Source organism: Stigmatopora nigra, chromosome 2 (assembly GCF_051989575.1).
Source record: "Stigmatopora nigra isolate UIUO_SnigA chromosome 2, RoL_Snig_1.1, whole genome shotgun sequence".
In the NCBI taxonomy this organism is placed as follows: domain Eukaryota; kingdom Metazoa; phylum Chordata; class Actinopteri; order Syngnathiformes; family Syngnathidae; genus Stigmatopora; species Stigmatopora nigra.
Window position 1 is genome coordinate 1,172,976 of NC_135509.1, and position 17,285 is coordinate 1,190,260.

Consider the following 17,285-nt stretch of genomic DNA (forward strand, 5'->3'; position numbering starts at 1 on the left):
TAATGGATGATGAATGATAATTAGAATGCCATGTGAAGTTAAGTGAATGACAAATGAGCATAATTGTTGTCATTTATTCCCCGTAAATGATAGAAAAGAGAGCGAGGAGAAAATAAACAAGTGAAGCTCAAGGCAGCGTCCCGACCCAGAATGCATTTTGACAAGCGCTTTGAAAAAGCGGCGCGGCTGATTCAAGATGGCGGAGATGGACCAGCTGTTGGACGAGAGTGAGTAAAACAATGCCAAATTCAGACTAGTTTCGCTTTGTTATGACCCTCGCAATCCCCCTTGCTTATGCCCACTACTCCCACCACCACAATCATCTCCTTTGTTAATTTTATAAAGTCTTTTAAAAGCAATTAACACCAAGTTTAAGGAGCCGCCGGTCTTTTACTAACCCGGAGTCACTCAAGCTAACTAGTTAGCACGAGCGGCTAACGAAAGCTAACACCGGAGTTTGTCAAGTTTGCTTTTCTCCCAATGGGTAAACAAATAACATTAGCCTAGCCGCCGGATAGCACCTGCTAATAACCGAAAAAACCTAGGAAGGTCTTAATAATGAAATAAAAACATTCACGCTTAGCAAGGTTAGCTTGTTCTGCTATTCGTTCTGCTCGAAGTTTATTAATTTATCGTCTTTGCGTTATTCCTTTCGATATAATGTGATTACGTTGGTTCATTTAATAGCTATTTACTCGGGTCGGGCTATTGTGTACACGGTGAAAATGTAATAAGTCTTATTGTATTTACACTGTAATAGAGTTGTATGTATTGGTGGTACTACACCCAGCTGTCGCCGTAACATTACCCGTGTTTGACAGCTCGGTTTTCGGCGTAGGCCTCAGTGTTTGGGACCCGGTCTGGTAGCCTTAAAAAAAAACACTCTTTATTTAACAGTATTGTTTAAAACATGTCATTTTCCTCTGCTCCATGTTAGGTTCCTCGGCAGAGGCACTTGTCAGTCTAAAAGGTATGTGGATTTTTAACCCCAAAAAACTAATACAGGTTTAAGAATGGATTTTTTTTAGAAGGTCAAAAGGGAAAACTTGTTTACAAACGCCCTGGCTTATCTAGATCGGACTATTTCAATACAATGTGAAAATTTGTAATGGAGTAATCTGCTGTTTTTCCATCTATAACCAATTTATTTATTAAAATACTTGAGCTGAAAATGTACCCAATTCTGAATGGCTTTACAGAAGGAAGTTTATCCAACACTCTGAATGAAAAGAACAACTTCCCAAGAGCTCACAACACCAGAGGACGCCAGTCCACCCTCACCATGGAAACGGTTTGACATTTTGCTTCGTCTCGTGCCAAAAAAAACAACAAAAAATGTGACCTAAACCAATTTTTTTCCTTCGCAGCCCACTCGAGCCTCAAAAAGGACTCGATATGAAGACGACCATCCACCCCAGCGTCTTCCGTCCAGGTCACCACGGAGGACTCAAAGGGTCACCACCACACCACAGGTGGTTAAAAACACTATTTAAAAAAAATGGTAGTCTTCACATTCACCTAATCTTGAAATTTTCTGCAGAAATTTTCCAATGTGGTGACCCCTGACAAAAAGTCATCGCAGAGAATAGGAGGACTGCGATTAAGAAACCTCCTAAAGTTACCCAAAGCTCACAAGTGGTGCATTTATGAATGGTTCTATTCCAATATTGACAGGTAAAATATGTCAAAACCAAGCTCTGATTTTTAACTATTAGCAATGTGATGATTTTTATATTTTTTGTCTTGCAGGCCCCTTTTTGAAGGAGACAATGAATTTTGTCTCTGCCTGAAAGAGTCTTTCCCCAACCTGAAAACCAGGAAGTTAACTCGAGTGGAATGGGGGACCATTCGACGACTGATGGGAAAACCGAGACGGTGCGTGAGGTCAACTTTGCTTTTTTTGCTGGAAAATTTTAAAAAGTTTTTTTTTCTCCCCCAGTTGCTCGTCAGCGTTTTTTGCTGAGGAACGGACGTCGTTGAGGCAAAAAAGACAGAAAATGCGCCTCCTTCAGCACCGAAAATTGTTGGACGTGTCCAACTGCAAAGATCTTCCTGAGGAAATTCCTCTTCCTCTCATCATAGGAACCAAAGTCACAGGTAAGAAAGACTCATTCAAATATCAGTCCGCCATTTTGGGTCGACGTGACGCCATTTTGTATCCCGACAGCTCGGCTACGTGGCGTTCACGACGGCCTGTTCACCGGGCAGATTGATGCAGTGGACACCAGCGCCGCCACGTACCGGGTCACATTTGACCGTAGTGGTCTTGGAACTCACAATGTTCCCGACTATGAAGTTCTGGTGGGTCTTTGTATCATTTTATAGGCTGTCCCAGTCCAAATGGTTTGGATAGGACGTCCATTTTCATCAATAATGGTGATTTTTTTTTTTTTTTTTTTCAGAGTAATGAGCCCAATGACACGATGCCCATTTCGGCTTTTGCTCAAAAACACCGGATGACGCGCTACATGCAAAACCTCTTCACTCCACCTCGTAGTTCCTATCCGTCCGCCACCACTCCGGTCCTCATGGTACTTTCACAAAACAAAAAACTGTATGTCAAAAGACACTTTTAAAAAGTCTTTTTGTCCTCACTAGGATCACGACCCACTTATAAACCAGTCCCCATGGAAGACTAAACTACCCGGTGCTGATGGAGAAACCTTGGGAGGATTCCCTGTCAAGTTTCTGGTCCAAGTGGTGTGTGTATTGTTAAGCAGTGGTTCCAATGGACCCAAGTTTTTAAATATTTTTAGATTTTACTAAATTATTTTTGAAATAAAAATACTGAAAAAAATGGATTAAGAAATGACAATAATTGATTTGAAAGGGGGAAATCAGGGAATTTGATATACATCTATACTCTTCATTTGTAGTTGCCTTAAATGCCTTTTTTCTTTCTCCATTCTTTAGACAAGATTGTCCAAGATCCTGATGATCAAAAAAGAGCACATCAAGCACTTGAAAGAAATGAACACAGAAGCAGAAAAGATGGTAAGATGGACATTTCCATCCCACCATAGTCAGACACTAAAATATACTTGTTTTCCTTCCAGAAATCTTACGCTCTTCCCATCGAGCTGGACTTCCAGAAGCGCTACGCCACCACTGTGCTGGAGCTGGAGCAGCTCAACAAAGATCTCCAAAAAGTCTCTCGTCAAGTCAAGCAGTTTTGCTGTGAGGTCAGACACTTTTGGAGGGAAAAAAATGAACACCCTTTATTAGATTTTCTCAAAACTGAAATTTCTCCATACTGCCCAGCTCTCTCCAGAACTAGGTCTCCTCCCCTCCGACCACCCTGCGGACTTACGGCGACACTGCGAGGAAGAAGCCCAGCAGATGGTCCAGCAGAATGACTCGTCCAAGGACGGCCAGCAAAGGGTGACCAACGCCGGACTCAAGCAGCTCATCTCTAGCCTGACGGCTCTCCTGCTCCAGATCAAGGTGCGACCAGTCGTTTTCCTGCTGTTGAACATCTCCAACAACAACACACTTGCTTTTTCAGTGTCTGGCAGACGGAGGAGACCTCAATTCATTTGAATTTAAATCGTTAACCGAGTCACTCGATGACATCAAGGCCACCATCGATCCATCCAACCTCAGGTACCTTGTGTACAATTTCTATTGTTGACATTCTATTCTTTTAAAAACACTGCATAATTCAATACATATGGACACATCTTTGTTTTCTTTTTTTGTAGTTGCTTCCAGAACAACGTGGAGATCCACGTGGCGCACATCCAGAGCGGCCTGAGCCAGCTGGGCAACCTCCACGCCTTCGCCTCCAACAACACCAACGCCGTATGAGCGCCCCCGTTTTCCCCCAGGCAGGTCCCGTCGTCGTTTTCTTCACGAGAAAAATATCCGCCCTCGTTGGCTCCTCGTGCCAAACGTTATCCCGTTTAGAGTCGCTACGTATTTATTTCAGAAGCCGTGTTTTGTTCCCAGTTCGGGCTTCGAAAATGTTTATTAAAATTGTAGATAATTGTACAATATCCAGGAAAATACTCCTATGGTTGGCTTTTTTTGTAATTTTTTCTCTGCACTCAAAAAGATTTTGGTATTTTTTCAAAAGGAAAAAAAAAAACATTTCCGCATTTGTCGCCTAGACTGTTCTATATTTAAGACCAACCTGTACATATGTTTGTGTTTTTTTGTATTAAACATATTGTTGGCAAAAATTGCCAAGTGCTCTTTTGTTTATAGCGTTACCGTGGCAACCATCTTAGAAATCTTTCTCACCCTCCAAAATAAATAATAATACTATTTACATTTAAAAGTAACTTAATCATCCAAAAATGTAGATTTCATTTGTTTTTTTTGTTTAATTTTTAGGTTTTTTGGGCAAGAAAAACGTGCGCCAAGATGAACAAGGAATTTTATTACAATTGTATAATAAATAAATGTTTTAAGCTAAAATACTTTTCCAAATTTTGTCAGCAAATTGTCACCATCTTTTAATTCCCTGTTTTTGTGCAAATTACAAAAGACTCTGCTCCCTTTCAGATAAACCCATCAAATCCGACCATGGCCTCGCTCTCCCAGTCCGAGTCCGATTCGGAAAATTCCGGTGTGTTGGCGAAAACTTCTCCCGTCGCCCTCGCCGGGGGGTACGCTGCCGCCCCTCCATTTTTGGGCGATGGGCCGCCATAGTTGTGCGCGGGGATGGGTGGGATGACCACCTTCATCTCCGGTCCGATGGTTTTATTGGGTGGGAAGTTGTCGTACTCCACCAGGACTCTAGAGTGGCCTCGGCGGGGGGTGTCCACGCCGCGTTCGGGTTTTGTTAGACCCTGGTCTTTGGCGTAAAGGCAGGACGTCGGTACATGGCGGACGCCGACTTTGGAGCAGTGGGGGTTCTCTGGTGGGTTTAAGTGGGCGGAGTCTTGTCTGAAAGCGCTCATCCCGTGAGCTTCGGCGAGGGGGCTGTTGTCGAAAACTGGGAGGAAGATGGAAAGGTGAATATATGTCGATTGGGGATGTCTTGACTTATTGGTAAGCTAATTTAATTGTACCTTTGTTGTAGTTCATTCGCTTTGGGAGTTGGCCAAATGATGATGACGGTGGCGGCGGCGGTGGGATGTTGGGGGCCTTCATGGCGGCTGATGTGCCAACTTGGCGACGGGATTTTGCTCTTCTGTTCTGGAACCACACCTATAAAGTAAGTGGAACAAATGTTTTTAAAAATGCAATGCTAGTCCTAGCTGATAAATCAATGTTATCATGTTTTTATGCATAGTTCTCTAGTTTTCTGCATTTAGGGGCTGACAACAAATAGGGAGAGAAAGAAAATATATTTAAAACAGGTTTTGCCCTAAAATTTGAAGAATAAAAAACATTTTAAGTATTTGGCTCAATTCTGCTCTGCTATTTCAAATTTTAAAACAAAAACAGCACCTGGTTTTGGCACTGACCTGTATTCTGGACTCAGGTAGGCCGGTCAGGGCTTCGAGACGCTCCCTAAGGTAGATGTCTGGATATTTGGTATCCGAGTACACCTTCTCCAGCACCTCAATTTGCTGCTGGGTGAAGTTGGTCCTCTTCCTCCGGTGGGTCAGGATGGCAACGCATTTGTCCACCCGTGGCACCGAGGCGGCTGCGGCCAGGTAGTTAGTGACGTCTGTGCCCCGGAAATCTACAAAAAAACGGGTAAAAACAGCCTGAGCATGCCATTGACAAAAAGTTGAAAAGTAACTCCATCCCAAATGTATCTCCATCCGCGTCATAATCTAGTCCCCCACGACAAACTCCTTACCCGGGTTGACCATGTTACTCATGTGGAGGCTTCCTTCATGGAACATCTGCAAGTGGTGGTTGATCTCCCCGGGCATGTTTCCGTGGATGGTCGACATGTCTTTCTTAAGCCCCCCGAAAAAAAATGAAGTGGTAAAGGGGTCCGCTCGGAGGTTAAATGCCCCCTCGGATCAAAGGTGTGGCGACCTTCCCAAGTGTGAAAGCCCGACTTCAGACGTCTCCTGGGCACCTTCACACCTCCGGACGGCCGAGGCTCTATCACCCCCCTCCATAGACCCCCCAAAAAAGGGCTTTTAATGGCATGAGCGTGCTGAATACACATCGGTAGAGAAAACATTTATCCGCTTTGCCATGAGTCGAGCCATTAATGGAGCTGTCACCTTCAAAGACTGTCGGAAATTAGCCTTTTCCTCTCGGCAGACGCGAGGTCTGAACTTGAAAAAAAAAAAAGGAATATATTAAGATATCAACAAGTGGTGAATGTCAAGTCGCGAGAAATACAAGAGTGAAGTTGAAAAGTTCGTTTTTAAGAAATAGTTAGAAATCAGCAACATTTGAGAACCATTGTTAAATTCGAAAAACGATCAATGCCAACCTCCCAGCTCTAATAAATATTATATATACATATTTTTAGTGTTGTATTGCATGTTTGAGTACTGTTTTTTCCAATAATGTATGCTTGAATGACATCGCTCTCTTTATTAATCGAGTTAACTAAGCTTCAGTCCTAAACAAGTGGGATTTTGTGTGTGTTTTGCACGTAGGAAGTGATTCACCTTCACCTTCAGCCACAACAAAGTGTGTCACAATACACAAAATGGAGTTCAAAAGTGTTCCACGGTGCTTGTCGCCTGAAGATCCTCATTAAATCCTCACCTGGCATCACCTGAGAAATGAGGTGACACCAACGTCTTCCTGTCTACGCTGACAATTACCCCAAAATATAGCATTCTATAGCACTAAAGTCTTAAAATAAGACATTAAATGTTAATCTAATAGTGCAGAATGACTAATATGAGAACGATAGACGGTAATGTTACTACTCTAGAGTTCTATGCGGGTTTAATGATCAAATATACAAAGAGCGTTGGACTCTTAACATATCCTCGCAAAATGGGGGAACATTTACTTGTCTGTCTGTCAAATGTATAGTGGTGAGTTGAAAAAAAGTAGTATTTTGACCTTTAAGGTGTCGAGTAGTGTTTCACCCGTTTGATGTTTAGAGAGCTGTTTTTTTTAGTTTTAAAGTGGGAAAATGTAAAAATATATGGTGTTGATTTTAGGGTATTTACAATAAACTTGATTATAGGGCCCAATAACACTTTTTACATTCTTAATATTCAAAAGAAGGCCCTGTAAGGGATTAAATGTGCTTAATTTATTGTGGACTTGTAGGTCAAAGTCTCTTAATAAACTATATAAATGTAAATATTGTGAAGTACACACAAGTATTTGCTAGTAAGGTTATTCAATGTTTAAATAATGATAAGAAGGCATTCAATGACAGCCTATTAGATAAATATAACAGTTATTACATATAACTTGATTGTAATCATTCATTGGCCACCATTGACAGCAATAGATGTCCAATCCATGTCGCGTGGGAGGGTTGGCAGCGAGCCCTTCCCAATCAACATATTGCCGTCAATGTAAATATTTGATATCAGATTTTAAAAAGTGAAAAGGTCATCAATTATTTACTTTCATTCTAAAATAATAACTTCGCATGGGTCCAGACTCGTTTCGTAAGCTTAAAAAAATAAAACCTAAACATTTTTAATCGATCTTTCCAGGAACTTCCGGCGGTTAAGTCGGAAGTAGGTACGTGGCCGCTTCAGCTGACAGTCTGCATGATGGCGACTGAGGTTCAGAGCGGCGACCTCGACAGCGCTCCTTCCAGCCGGCTCGAAGTCTCTATCGACGGCCTCACGCTCAGCCCGGACCCGGAGAGTGAGCAGGGACAGCCGGAGGACACGCCGCCGTCGCCGCCCGAAGCTGAAGCCGAAGCCCAAGCCGATGCCGCAGCGGAACCCGGAGCCGACGCGCCGCCCGCCGCTGAGGGCGACGTCGGCGATGAGGAGGCTGACAAATCCTCCGTAGAGACGAAATGGGGCTTCCCTCTTCAAGAACTCTACGGAATGGCGCTTAAATTCTTTAAAGGTACACCGAATACACGTTTTAAAGTCCCCCCAAAAATCTTTTTGAACGCCTCAAGTAATATACGCGAAGCTAGCAAAAGCTAAGCTATGTCACCTCGTAAAGGCTATGAAAAAGTGACGTTAGCATGGCGCTAATATTAGCCATTAAAAGACAGTACAAGCACAACACTTCCGGGTTTTTCTCTCTCTTAATGTGACACGCGTTTATCCCGAATACATTCATTTGACTAATATAGTGTTTTGGAATAGTTTGTTAGGTGCAAAAAGGCAATATGACTGCAGGCGTCCAACTGAATCCGTGCAAGGCAAATGTGCATTATTAGCATTGTTTTCTAGTTGCCTGAGCTCCAAAATGGTCTCTTTCCAGTTTGTCAGGTTATGGCAGGCTTGACTTGAGTGCTGATTGTTACTCTTAACGGTAAGAAAATGGGAAGCAAAACATGACCTGAATTGGTATTATTTTGCCACTGACCGTAAGTAAACAACTAAAAGTGTTGACATTTTGAAAATCTAGTATATGAGGGTCTAAATGTAACTTTATATTGACGTCCAATCCTTTTAGTATGAATTGAGACCTGGGATCCAAATATCACATTTTTGGCCACATTTGTTTACCAAATTGTGTTTTTTTTTTCTTCCTTTTTTTCTGGGCGCAGATAAAGACGGCAAAGCCTTCCACCCGACCTACGAGGAGAAACTCCGCCTGGTGGCGCTACACAAACAAGTGCTGTTGGGTCCTTACAACCCGGACGCGTCCCCCGAGGTGGGCTTCTTCGACGTGCTGGGCAACGACCGCAGGTAACGACATTGCCGGAATTCATAACTATAAAATCTGTCTGATTTTGTACAAAGCGGCTGTCCCATTTTTCCAAACGCAGAAAGGAATGGGCCTCCCTCGGAAACATGGAGAAGGAGGACGCCATGGTGGAGTTTGTGCGACTTCTCAACAAGTGCTGCAACCTGTTCGCGGCATACGTCACTTCGCACAAGATCGAGAGGGAAGAGCAAGACCGAAAGAGGTGCGACATGACATGTCGGGATGAACGGATGAATTGGATGAATTAACAAGGAGTTGAATGACCAGGAAAGAAGAAGAGGAGCGCCGGCAGCGAGAGGAGGAAGAGCGCGAACGCCAGAGGCGGGAGGAGGAACGGCGGCGCCTAGAGGAGGAAGAGCGACGGTTGCGGGAGGAAGAAGAGAGGAGACAAGCGGAGGAAGAGCGTTTCCGGGTCGAGCAGCAGAAGTAAGGGAGCCGCAATTGGCGTCCGGTCCTCCATGTCCTCAACCTCTCTTTGTGTTTCCCAGGCAGCAGATCATGGCCGCCCTCAACGCTCAGACAGCCGTCCAGTTCCAACAGTACGCCGCCCAGCAGTACCCCAACAGCCCCGAGCAGCAGATGGGTCTGATCCGACAGCTCCAGGAACAGCACTACCAACAGTACATGCAGCAGCTTTACCAAGTCCAGCTGGCCCAGCAGCAGGTCAGAAAAAGAATAATGAGAGCCACAAAGTGGCAGCAAAGTACAACTTTTATTCCACTCAACCACTCCAGTTTACATCCAGATAATAGTGCAGTGCCTGTGCCCTGGTTGGGGTGGGATGGAATGAGTTCAATTGACTTTGAAATGGATGCTACAGGATTTGATATGCTACCGTTTTTTTTCCTCTCACAGGCAGCCTTACAGAAGCAGCAGCAACAACAACACGCCGGGACCTTAGCGAATAGCCACCAGGAGGCTGTCGTCGGTTTCGAACAGCTGGCCGCCTCGGCGTGCGCCGCCACGGGCCAGGAGGCGCCTATCGTCAATGGCGGCGACTCCTACGCGGAAAATACTGAGCCGGAAGCCGAGCCGGCCGAGGAGCTGTCGGAAAATGGGCCTATGCTAGGTGAGCTGGGGGGGGGGGTTGTTTGAAGAAAAATAGTTCCGAGATTGTGATTGTGGGTTTCTGTGTCCAACAGGAGATTCGCCTCCCGTCATCGCCGCCCCGTCCATGTGGACACGCCCCCAAATCAAAGACTTCAAAGAGAAAATCCGCCAGGACGCCGACAGCGTGATCACGGTGGGGCGTGGCGAGGTGGTGACGGTGCGCGTGCCCACCCACGAGGAGGGCTCCTACCTCTTCTGGGAGTTCGCCACGGACTATTACGACATCGGCTTCGGGGTCTTCTTCGAGTGGACGGACGCCACCTCCGCCTCCGTCAGCGTGCACGTGTCCGAGTCCAGCGACGAGGAGGAAGACGAAGAAGGTGGGAGGCGGCTACAGCCCGCGCCAGGTTTATCATTTAAATCCACGCAACACTTTTAAAAATGTTTTCAAATGTCGCCCCCTTCAGGCGAGGAGGAGAAAACCAAGAAGGAGTCAACCAAGCCTCAAGTGGACGAAATAGTGCCGGTGTACCGGCGGGACTGTCACGAGGAGGTCTACGCCGGTAGCCATCAGTATCCCGGCCGTGGCGTCTACCTGCTCAAGTTTGACAACTCCTATTCGCTCTGGCGTTCCAAGAGCGTCTACTACAGAGTCTACTACACCAGATAAGCCCCCGCAAGAGTCCAGGAGCGTTCACTTAATACGCAGTATATATATGTTGGTGTGTGTGTGTTTGTGTTTTGAGGGACAAGATCAATTCTGAAAGCCACCACCAGGTGGTGAATAGTGAACACACATTTTTTTTGGGTGAAGGGACCAAAAGTATGGAAATGTTTCTCTTCTAAATGGAGTTCTAATCTTTTATTTTGTCTGCTTAGAACATTTCACGAAGTAAAATGGTTTATTTGTTGTTCACTTCACACGGATTGGACGTCTTTGGCTGTCAATGGCACCCATTGTTAAAAAAAGGTACCCCAGATTTGAATGAGCACGTTCATTATTTTAACGACGGAATTCTCTAACATGTTTTTCGATTTTGGTTCCACGTGGCCCAACTTTTTGTCGTTTTTCACCAGTTGACTCGCTCAAGCCTTTGTAATGTAAATAACTATAAATATGTTTATGTAATGGAGGGTTTTTTTGACAAAATCGGCGGGGTCAGAAAATCTCGGCACTGTTAGGAAGTACGGCGAATAAGATATGCATTTTAGACCACCGAATGAAGGGGAAAATGGTATATTATAACTTTGAAAGACATGACAGAAATGGGAGACATTTTTTCTTTTGTATTGTTTGGGTCTGAGTTGGAAGAATCTTTTGGGCATATATTTAATCTTGATTAAAGTTATGTTCATCTCTTGGACTGGAATTGTTGTTTTTTGCTTTATATTTGACATTTAGCTTAAAACATTTAAGTACAGTTATCATTTATTCAATTGTTGGTGCAATTAAGGAGTAATATAGAAGATATATGCACAAGTGCTCAAAATGTTTTTTTTTAAAGAGCATTTTGTGTTGTACAATAGTAGGAATGTCATGTGGTGTACTGGACAAACATGAGCCAGCAAGGGAGGAAGATAAATTACAAGTGTTTTACGGAATGTGGAGGAGTTGTTTTCAAAAAGAAGCTATGAGTAAATGGTGGTTTTAGTTGTGAACATTTGCTTTAGTCACTTGAGCTGTAGAGATAGCTTGCAGGTGCTGAAAAGTACTGTATGCTGTTTATTATTATTTTTTAATAAAATACGTAATACAATATATGCTAATAGCCACCGAACTTTTGGCTAATGTACATTCGCGTGTGACCTTTGAACTTGGACGTCTGTCCTGTTTATTTTGGACAAAAACGACGTCAGCAGGTCTGTATTAAATTATTATTTATTATTACAATATTTAAGAAGAAAATCATTAATATGAAGGTATAATTGATGAAAAAATATTCTTGATATGTTGTTTTTATTTTGTGGTCACATGTTCGAATATGAGATGTGCTTGCTGGATTTTTGGCAACCTTGTAATCTTTATTGTTTTTAAAAATAAAAACATGTAACAATGAAGAGAGAAATTAACAATGTTTATAGAATGTGGAGCATTTTTTAAAAATTATTCTGAGCGTCGTATTTTGGCAAACTATGTCGTGATCTTATGACGTCATCGGGTAATTTAGCCAGCCGGTGGGGATAAAGTGAGGTATGTATGTGAATTTTGCTTACTTTTTAAATGATAAAAACACCATATATATACAACAGTACATGATACAGCGTGAACTAAAAGTTTCGAAAGTTATAACTAGTTGTATTTTTGTGTAACATTTCTTCTCTTTGATGTCTGTGTTGTATATTATAAGCACATTTTGTTACGGAGGTCGGCATTACAAAAACATCAAACGCCGAAGGCCCCGTGCGCCCTAAGTCACATTTACCAATTTTCTTTCAACACTATTAATATTAAAAAATGTGTCGCTTCCATGTATGTTGACTCCTGGTGTTGGTTTTACCGGCAATTAAGCGTTTTAGGTGACCAAAGTTGAATCAAGCTAGCGTACATTTAGGCCTACCACTTGCTATCTGATTAGATGAGGCCCATCTTTTTTTAAAATTCGGTAGTACATTTGTGTTAAGTGTACTTTCAATAACTATGCTGGTACAGTCAATTTTGTATCATGTCCGTTATTACGTCACTTTTACCAAAGGACAACAACAATTTCGAAATTTAAAATACATTGTGTTTGAACCAAATACGCGTATTATCTGTAAAAATACCAAGTATTTTGTGTACTACATTTGAATGTAAACATCTCCGTTTTTATGACTGGTCTTATAACCAATTACCCAAACGATTAAAAAACATGAAAACGATTATTTCATGTTGTTTTACAATCTGAACTTTAAATGAATCTATTTCGTGAGCGTTCCATTATTTTTTATTGTTGCAGAGAATCCAGTCCATATTTTTGCCGAAACTCCATTCCGTATTTTCCGGCTTGTATCTGGCAGGGAGCCTGGCATTCCAACTGACTCCAGTTCCGTCATCCTACAGGTTGTTGTAGTTTTCTCCTTGTTTTCAACCCGCCCATCTCTTACTTTTCCTTGTGTTTTGTCCCTTGTGGCAGCAGCCTTTCCTCCACACGGCGTGTATTTGAATTTGAATAGACTCGTACAGCTGCATGGCCATGGCGGTTGTGAAGGATTATAGCCAGGAAATAGCCAGCCCCATTACGGGCACCGCGTCCTTTTAGCCTTACTTTTAAAAAAGAAACTTATTCATATTTCCGGAGAAAATCTTGACGATGCCTTTCCCCCAAAGGACCATCGAGCCCCGGCGTGTGAGCAGGTTGCCTGGCCGGGGCAAGGCTCGGAGAGCGCCACCTTTCACGTCATTGGACGAGGTGGGCTGCCACACGCTCACCAACATCATCCACCAGTTGGCCGACCTGTCCCGGCTGGCCACCGACGTCTTCCTGGGCATCGAGCTGGAGGCAGCCGGGGTGCTGCGGCGCTCATGCCGGCTTCAGGGACGCCTGCGCACGCTGCAAAGTCAAGTCGTAGTCCTGGATCACAAGAAAGTCCAAATCCGTAAGTCCTACTTCATGTTTTGAGTGTCTTATAAACATAGTAAACGCACTACACATTTGTTTAAACTTGTTGAAATGTCTTCCAAAAAGTTGAAATGCTACCTAAAAACAATTATTCCTAAATAACATATACAACAAAATGTTTTTATAACCCAAAAGTGTCATTTTTTGTAAGGTAAGTCACTGTTTTTAATAATATAACTGCATTTAAATGTGAGAAATGAACCATAACAATCACTGCACTTGACTGAAATATGTGTACAGCTAAAACTAAGCCTTATTAACATGTCATGTAAAAACTGACTGTTAAAAACAAAGAATAATTTGACATAATTGCTTTTATTTTCAACTCCCATACCCGATACAACTGTAAAATAGCTCTTTGGCTCCATTCCAACATTGTCATATACTGTCTTCTCTCCAAAATAAACAAAACAAAATAGCGACCTGTCAAAGTCACTTTACGCAGAGTGAGGAGAAAACGCATCCGATCCGGAAGTTTTAAAAAATGGCATTCCAGCTAGGGTGCTCGCTACGCTATCTCCTCGTCCAAAACATTCCAGATAATCCATTTGCAGGTGTGTTTTAGAGTTGGAAATCTGCTTTTATTATGCGAACAAACCTGTTTTGTTGGATTTTAAAGTAACTGTCAAATAACTTTCCTGGCTTAATAACTCATGGACGGGACCCCGACGGCCGCCGATGAATCAGACCAAGTCTAGTCGGCTGAAGCGCCCTTTTGTTTGGCCGTCAATGCCCGCGACAGTTAGGCATTAACTCAGACTTTGGCTCCAGCCATGGGGAATGATGTATTGGTTACCTGTAATATGTGGCAGAGCCGATCTTCCGGAAAGGCTACACAAGATGAGCCATCAATTTAATTCTACTTTACTTCTGAGTCATTGTTAACTAGTCTCCAGTTTCGTGACTCATACTCGAATGTAGGCGCACCGTCAAAAAAATACCATGAGAAACTGACTGTTACACTAGAACAAGGGTGTCAGACTCGGGTTGTCAACATTTTAGATATAATATTTAGATTTTTTTTAATAAATGGATTAAGAACTGGATTAAAATCCCTAAATATTCAATTTTTGTATAGATCTAAAACAATGTTTATTTGAGCTTTTTAAAAATATATTTTTAGATTTTACAAAATGATTTTCGAACTAAAAACTCAGAAAAATAGATTAAAAAATACAATTTTTGATATAAAAGTTAGCTTGCTTTTCTATATGCTTAAAAATGACAAAGCTAATCATAAAAGTTAAAATGTTTTTCTTAAAAATTGCCCCTGCCATGATAAATTGATGTAAATAGACCTCACAATGCAACATTGTCATTATTATCTAATTATGAATAATATTATGCTAACTAAATGCTATCCATAAAGTACATTGGTGGCTAGTATGTATGCTAACTTGATTTTTAGGGGTCAAGAGTTCACAACAGGTCATTAATCTAGCTGAGGTTTCCCCGTTTGGGGTCCTCGCGGGTCACCTGTCCTGCCATTGGCTACTCAAACATCCTCTGCCTGAGTGCAAACAAAGAGTCAACCCACATTGACATCCTCAATTGTTATTTCCTTTTTTTTGTTTCAATTCATTGGCTCGTTGACGTCCAAATGATGAATTTCGGTCAACCGCTAAACGCCACCCGCCGTTTGTCACCCGTGCTAATAAGGGAGCGCGCTATTTTTACTCCAAAAGTAGGCCGTCCTTGTAGTAAAGGTTAATTGGCAGCTAGTGAGGACTTTTCCTTTAAGCATATTCAGTCTTTGATATTAAATTTCCGGATTTTCCCCCCTTTTAAATCAATAATTGTCATTTTTAATCCATTTTTTCTGTGTTTTTAGTTAAAAAATCATTGTGTAAAATCTGAAAATATATATAGAAAAAAAACTCAAATAAACATTGTTTTAGGTCTATAAAAAACTGTATATTCAGGGCTTTTAATCCAGCCATGTGTGGCTTGTGTCTGTTCACACACACTTGACTTATCAGTTGATGGCGCTCACACTCATTTTTCTCCGCGCTATCCCAGTTGTGTGTTTAAGTGCGTTTTAGAATGGTCCCAAAAAATGTTAAATTATCAGATAGGGCAGCCGATGTAAAAAAAAAAAGGGGCTTTTATCTCAATAGTTTTGCAAGTACGTAATCATGCAGGAAAGATTTAATCCTCCACGTTGTGACCTTTGTTTAGGATTTAAAAGTTGACATTTTGACAACTCTCCACTTGATCAATCTCCTCAGCCATTGTTAAAAATGTCCTAAATACGCTCAGGGCCAGAATTTGGACAGCCGCAGATCCCGTTTTGCGAACAAAAGAAATCTGAGAACCTCACTGTAAACCGATGCCAGGGTATTTTGCTTTCTTTTTCCTTTTGGCTACCACTAACATATACAGATTCATAATCCCTCCTAGAAAATATTGCTAAATCATTATTAGCTTAGCTTCAATGACAAAAGTCACCCATCCATGTTTTTTTCCACTACTAGTTGGCATAGAATTATTTTTGTTTGTTGATGTTTGGCCTTGGTTTGCCTGCAGGCTTTGTTGACGTGCAAAATAAGGACTTTGTGTTGTATCGTTTTCTTGAAAGGCTCGCTTAGTACACAGAGGTGTGGCACTTTTTGGCAAGGTGTGCTCAAGGTGGAACACGTTTCTTGGCACCGCTTTTTGGAGTCAGGACGGAACAGGTTAGCATCGGGATGATCATTTCATTTCGGGAAAAATGGGACGTAAAATGCCCGCGTTATGATTTCCTTCAAGTCAGACACGCCCTAATTTCTTAGGAAAAACGTTTATAATTTCAAATAAGGTCGAGTAGTCATTGGTTTTCATGGTGATTGTTGTCCGTTAGCATCATATGCTAACAAAAATGAACGTTCAAGTTCTTTGTGTAGGACGCGTGGAACAAAAATAAATAAAAATTGTATTTGCACGTGCCGACACTAATCCCCCAGGGTATTGTTTTCATGGTCCAGCTGTTTGTGGGTGTGTGCGGGTGTATGTGGGAGGTCCTCCCGTGAGTGAGTGGTGAGAGACAGATTTTTTTTTCAAGTCACTGATGAGGATTAGGCCAAAATATCGTTTTTATACATGTGTAAATCCGCTTAAGCTTCCGTTGGAGGCCGCACGCCTTTCGTTGCGCAACGCTAAGGTGCTACAGTCGACCCGCGGGAAATGCGCGTGTACCTGTCGTGATTGTAGAAAACGGGTCGGGTGACATTTTATGTTGTGTGTGTTATTTAAGAGTGGAGGGAATTGCAGGTGGGAGGATTTTATGAGGAGGTTTTCTCACAAAGTAGTGTATTGGAAAATCAGATTGCGTAAATGCGGGATATTTTCATAATGGTAAAAATTGACAGCTTTTTTGGAACTATTTTAGAGTCATTGTTGACTTGTTACCGTCTAAATTGTTGTATTTTTGAATTACGATGAAAAATAAAGTAGGATTGGAATATTTGCACATAAACATCTCTTTATGACAAAATAGGAATAATAGTATCTCTTTAAAAAACATTAAAATTCCTATTTTTTTCCTTTCATTAAATAGGACCGTGGTAGATATTCCCATTTCATAGTAGTCACAAAAAAATAATGAATAGGCGATTAATGGGCCATCAAATGCATTTTCCATCATCCGTCACAGTCTTGCTTTAAATCCAAGTTTTCCATTCAAATTCCATTCAATGTCTTTTTAGCCAACGAAAATGGACGTCCACTTTTTAAAAAAAAGAATCCCACCAAACTCCGCCCCCCCTTAAGCCCCTTTTTCAATGGAGCCCCCGCAAGCTAACAATACGGCGCTCCGCCTCCCCCAGCCAATCAGCCGTCTTCCCTCCAACCTCTAGAGACGGCTCAGTAAGACCCAACGGTCCACCGCCGCCAAGACTAAGCACGCGTATCAATAATTTGGAAGGAGGG

The 17,285-nt window shown here is 42.2% G+C and overlaps 4 protein-coding genes across 5 annotated transcripts in view; 3 read left to right on the plus strand and 1 right to left on the minus strand.

Annotated features, from left to right (window-relative positions):
* The first annotated feature begins 99 nt into the window (after positions 1 to 99).
* lin9 (lin-9 DREAM MuvB core complex component) lies at positions 100 to 4,184 on the plus strand. Its single transcript, XM_077712251.1, has 15 exons — positions 100 to 227; positions 938 to 970; positions 1,200 to 1,291; positions 1,368 to 1,472; positions 1,541 to 1,674; positions 1,750 to 1,875; positions 1,940 to 2,097; positions 2,168 to 2,301; positions 2,403 to 2,531; positions 2,599 to 2,700; positions 2,914 to 2,994; positions 3,057 to 3,182; positions 3,262 to 3,444; positions 3,506 to 3,603; positions 3,702 to 4,184. The coding sequence occupies exons 1-15, from the start codon at positions 197 to 199 to the stop codon at positions 3,805 to 3,807; spliced, it is 1,638 nt and encodes a 545-aa protein (XP_077568377.1). The 5' UTR covers positions 100 to 196; the 3' UTR covers positions 3,808 to 4,184.
* A 167-nt stretch (positions 4,185 to 4,351) lies between these two features.
* On the minus strand, positions 4,352 to 6,008 carry mixl1 (Mix paired-like homeobox). The gene is made up of 4 exons (XM_077712253.1): positions 5,756 to 6,008; positions 5,415 to 5,635; positions 5,016 to 5,154; positions 4,352 to 4,939 (listed from the first exon to the last, which is right to left on the minus strand). The coding sequence occupies exons 1-4, from the start codon at positions 5,850 to 5,852 to the stop codon at positions 4,503 to 4,505; spliced, it is 894 nt and encodes a 297-aa protein (XP_077568379.1). The 5' UTR covers positions 5,853 to 6,008; the 3' UTR covers positions 4,352 to 4,502.
* Positions 6,009 to 7,549: 1,541 nt separating this feature from the next.
* Positions 7,550 to 11,144, plus strand: acbd3 (acyl-Coenzyme A binding domain containing 3). The gene is made up of 8 exons (XM_077712252.1): positions 7,550 to 7,914; positions 8,570 to 8,711; positions 8,792 to 8,932; positions 8,998 to 9,156; positions 9,219 to 9,393; positions 9,586 to 9,799; positions 9,873 to 10,160; positions 10,248 to 11,144. Exons 1-8 carry the CDS (start codon positions 7,605 to 7,607, stop codon positions 10,448 to 10,450), a joined length of 1,632 nt encoding a protein of 543 aa, XP_077568378.1. The 5' UTR covers positions 7,550 to 7,604; the 3' UTR covers positions 10,451 to 11,144.
* A 1,735-nt stretch (positions 11,145 to 12,879) lies between these two features.
* Positions 12,880 to 17,285, plus strand: part of nhsl1b (NHS-like 1b) — a 45,465-nt gene continuing 41,059 nt past the window's right edge. For both annotated transcript variants that reach the window (XM_077712245.1, XM_077712247.1), the window contains exon 1: positions 12,880 to 13,356. In XM_077712245.1, the coding sequence (XP_077568371.1) occupies positions 13,071 to 13,356 (286 nt within the window). In that variant the 5' untranslated portion in view covers positions 12,880 to 13,070. The remainder of the gene's footprint in view (positions 13,357 to 17,285) is intronic.